Source organism: Etheostoma spectabile, chromosome 20 (genome assembly GCF_008692095.1).
Source record: "Etheostoma spectabile isolate EspeVRDwgs_2016 chromosome 20, UIUC_Espe_1.0, whole genome shotgun sequence".
Taxonomy (NCBI): Eukaryota; Metazoa; Chordata; class Actinopteri; order Perciformes; family Percidae; genus Etheostoma; species Etheostoma spectabile.
The window spans coordinates 26068057-26070658 of NC_045752.1; the positions used below are offsets into that span (position 1 = coordinate 26068057).

Here is a 2602-nt window from a genome sequence, read left to right on the forward strand (position 1 = left end):
CCCCCCCCCCCCCCCATGGCTTGGATTAAATTCCTGCCATCTTGTAGCTCTGGGGCATGAATGCAGCAGTACTTGTGACAGCACACACCCTCAAACAAAAGCTAGTAAATCTGGTTTAGTAACTCTCCAAAAGCGAAAGCAACCAACGCTGCTGTTCTATTGGTAGAGGCAAACCCCACCGCAGCCACGTCATCCAACCAACATGTCAAAGTATGTGGAGTTAATAAGTTCTGAATGTCAAATTGTAATCCTTTACACTACTTGTTAGAGGAAAACATGACTGTAACATGCTGCATTCCTATGTTCCCAGAGTACTATTCCAGGGTTCTATGATCCCAGGAGGTCCGTTCCCTGAAGGTACAATAATTATTTTCGGGTAGTATTGTCAATTCCAAAAAGGTTAGGTTAGGAGAGCGTTTTTATGAAAAGTTTGGGAAATAGTTAAACTTGAAATGGCTAACAATTTGACCCAAACAGTAGGAGGGTTAACAGAATATTGAAGTGGAGAAAAGGACCCTGGGAGCATGGATACGCTCCCCTAGGCAGGCAACAACATAGATACACACTCATAGAGAAAACTAGGATAAAGTAAAGTCACATTTTAACCATTTTATCTCAAAATGGTCACGTGTGTCACTTAAACATGAATTCACTCAGCGTCATGCTTCTTTAACTTCATAATTCCCTAGCAAAGGACTTCGATGCTTCACTGCAATACTGAAAGAATGCAAACATCAAAGTAAATCAGAGTAACATGTCAAAGCAAAATATGTGTAGGGATATATAAATTACTCTTGAATAAAGGGAGCGAAGAATAATTCCACTGAAGTGTTGAATGCACCAAAAAAACCAAAACACCCACTCTTACCTTGATTGTAAGGCCTGCTCATGTTGAAAAGCTAAAAATGCTCTTCTGGTCCGTTTCTTGTCATGTCATGCGACGGATCGTTCTTCCTGATACTTGTCATTACTTTACTTTACCTGTCTGACCTCCTCATGGGCGTTGCATCTCTCGCTGCTGGACTGGAATTTCAAAGCACCAGGAAATGTTTTCACAGACCATGTGGAACGTCACACCTAAATACCTGCGTTTTTAGATGTTTTACATGTAAATCATCTCACATCCATTTAAAAAAAAAGAAATTACACAAATACCATTTCTTGTTCTAAAATGAACTCAAATATAGCCATCCATCCAGCCAGTATTGAAAGGGAATCTTAACGTTCTGTTTTTCTGCTGCGCTACAAAACCAGTTAGTCCTGCATGTGGTTCGATGCCTGACCGCTGCGTCACGCCTGTGGAAAATCTGCAGCTGGAGCCAGCAGCCAGGGCTACCCTACTGTCCGAAATATCGACATGTGCATGCTAGCTCACTATCATATCTAGTTTGTTGAATCCATACCATTTGCTGTTGCATGGGATATTATTTGCTAATCTAAGATAACCGGCGAGTGGTACCCATCGTCTCGTTCAACTCCATCTCTCTCCATCTCATGGATGGACCCGCTTCCATTTTAGTTGGGAACTTATACCAGTAAGCCCATGAACTTTCCAGCTTTGGTAAGGCTTTGGTGAGAAAAAATATTTAAAAAAACAAAAACAAACGATATTCTCCTAGAACACATTGTTGTCCATTAAATGGACCAGTAGAGTTTTGAGGCCGTTTCTGACATTGTTAATCCAGGATAACGTGATAATGGCACTGTTAATAGTGTCAGAATGCAATCAAACATTCAATAATAGAGTCACTGTGGGAGAAAGAAAAGAAGAACTGGTCAGAGAGGGCTCCCACTCTTAGGCCAACAAATAAATGTAGTGGCTCAAAGCTACGGCAAGCTCCATCAGAGTGGATGGACGCTTTTACAGCCAGGTGTGAACGGTCCTTCATGTTTTGCTCCAACGTGGCTTAACCCATCGTGTGATGTCAGTCAAAACTCCACTACGGATTCAGGGTCCAGATAAACCACACACCTGACAATCTGAGTAACATTTGGCCACAATATACAGCCCACTGACCACACCCAGACCAGCCATGTTCTAGGTTTCAACCTAGTCTTGTTTAGTGTGTTGTGTTTCTCCAGGCCAATGTGCCAACGATGCACATCTATTAAAGGTAGTGCATTATGGAACATGCTACCCCCTGACTATAAGGGACATCCCACTTTGGCCTCCTTTAAGAGCCAGGTAAAGCTGTGGCTTAGAGCTAACCAAATGTCTAACCACCTCTAACTGTACGCTGTACTGACTTAGCCCAGTAGAGCATACTAATGAATTGTGTCTCCATTTTAACATCTACTAAGGAATTGTCCTTTTTTTCTTTTTTTTCTGTTTCTCCTTGTTTTATATACTAAATGTTACTATTGTACTGTATACATTTTGTCATTTTTGTATTGTAACTTCAACCTGCCTAATGGACTGCAGATGGACATTAGCCCCCAGGCTGCAATCTGGCAGTTTTACATGTACTGCTGTACATGTTCATCATTGTGCATTGTCCTGAATTAATAAATAAAATAAAGAAGAACAACTCTGGGACAGGTAATAAATAAATTTTATTTGTAATGCACTTTACATTTAAACAAATCTCAAAGTGCTACAGTC

The 2602-nt window shown here is 41.0% G+C and overlaps 2 protein-coding genes across 2 annotated transcripts in view; both read right to left on the reverse strand.

Annotated features, from left to right (window-relative positions):
- Positions 1-974, reverse strand: part of LOC116670218 (GTPase IMAP family member 9) — a 9600-nt gene extending 8626 nt beyond the window's left edge. The window contains exon 1 of the mRNA XM_032500646.1: positions 869-974. Coding sequence (XP_032356537.1) covers positions 869-890 — 22 coding nt within the window. The 5' untranslated portion in view covers positions 891-974. The remainder of the gene's footprint in view (positions 1-868) is intronic.
- LOC116670216 (GTPase IMAP family member 9-like) overlaps positions 1-990 on the reverse strand; it is a 4914-nt gene extending 3924 nt beyond the window's left edge. The window contains exon 1 of the mRNA XM_032500645.1: positions 869-990. Within this exon, the coding sequence (XP_032356536.1) occupies positions 869-890 (22 nt within the window). The 5' untranslated portion in view covers positions 891-990. The remainder of the gene's footprint in view (positions 1-868) is intronic.
- Between the last annotated feature and the right edge of the window lie 1612 nt (positions 991-2602).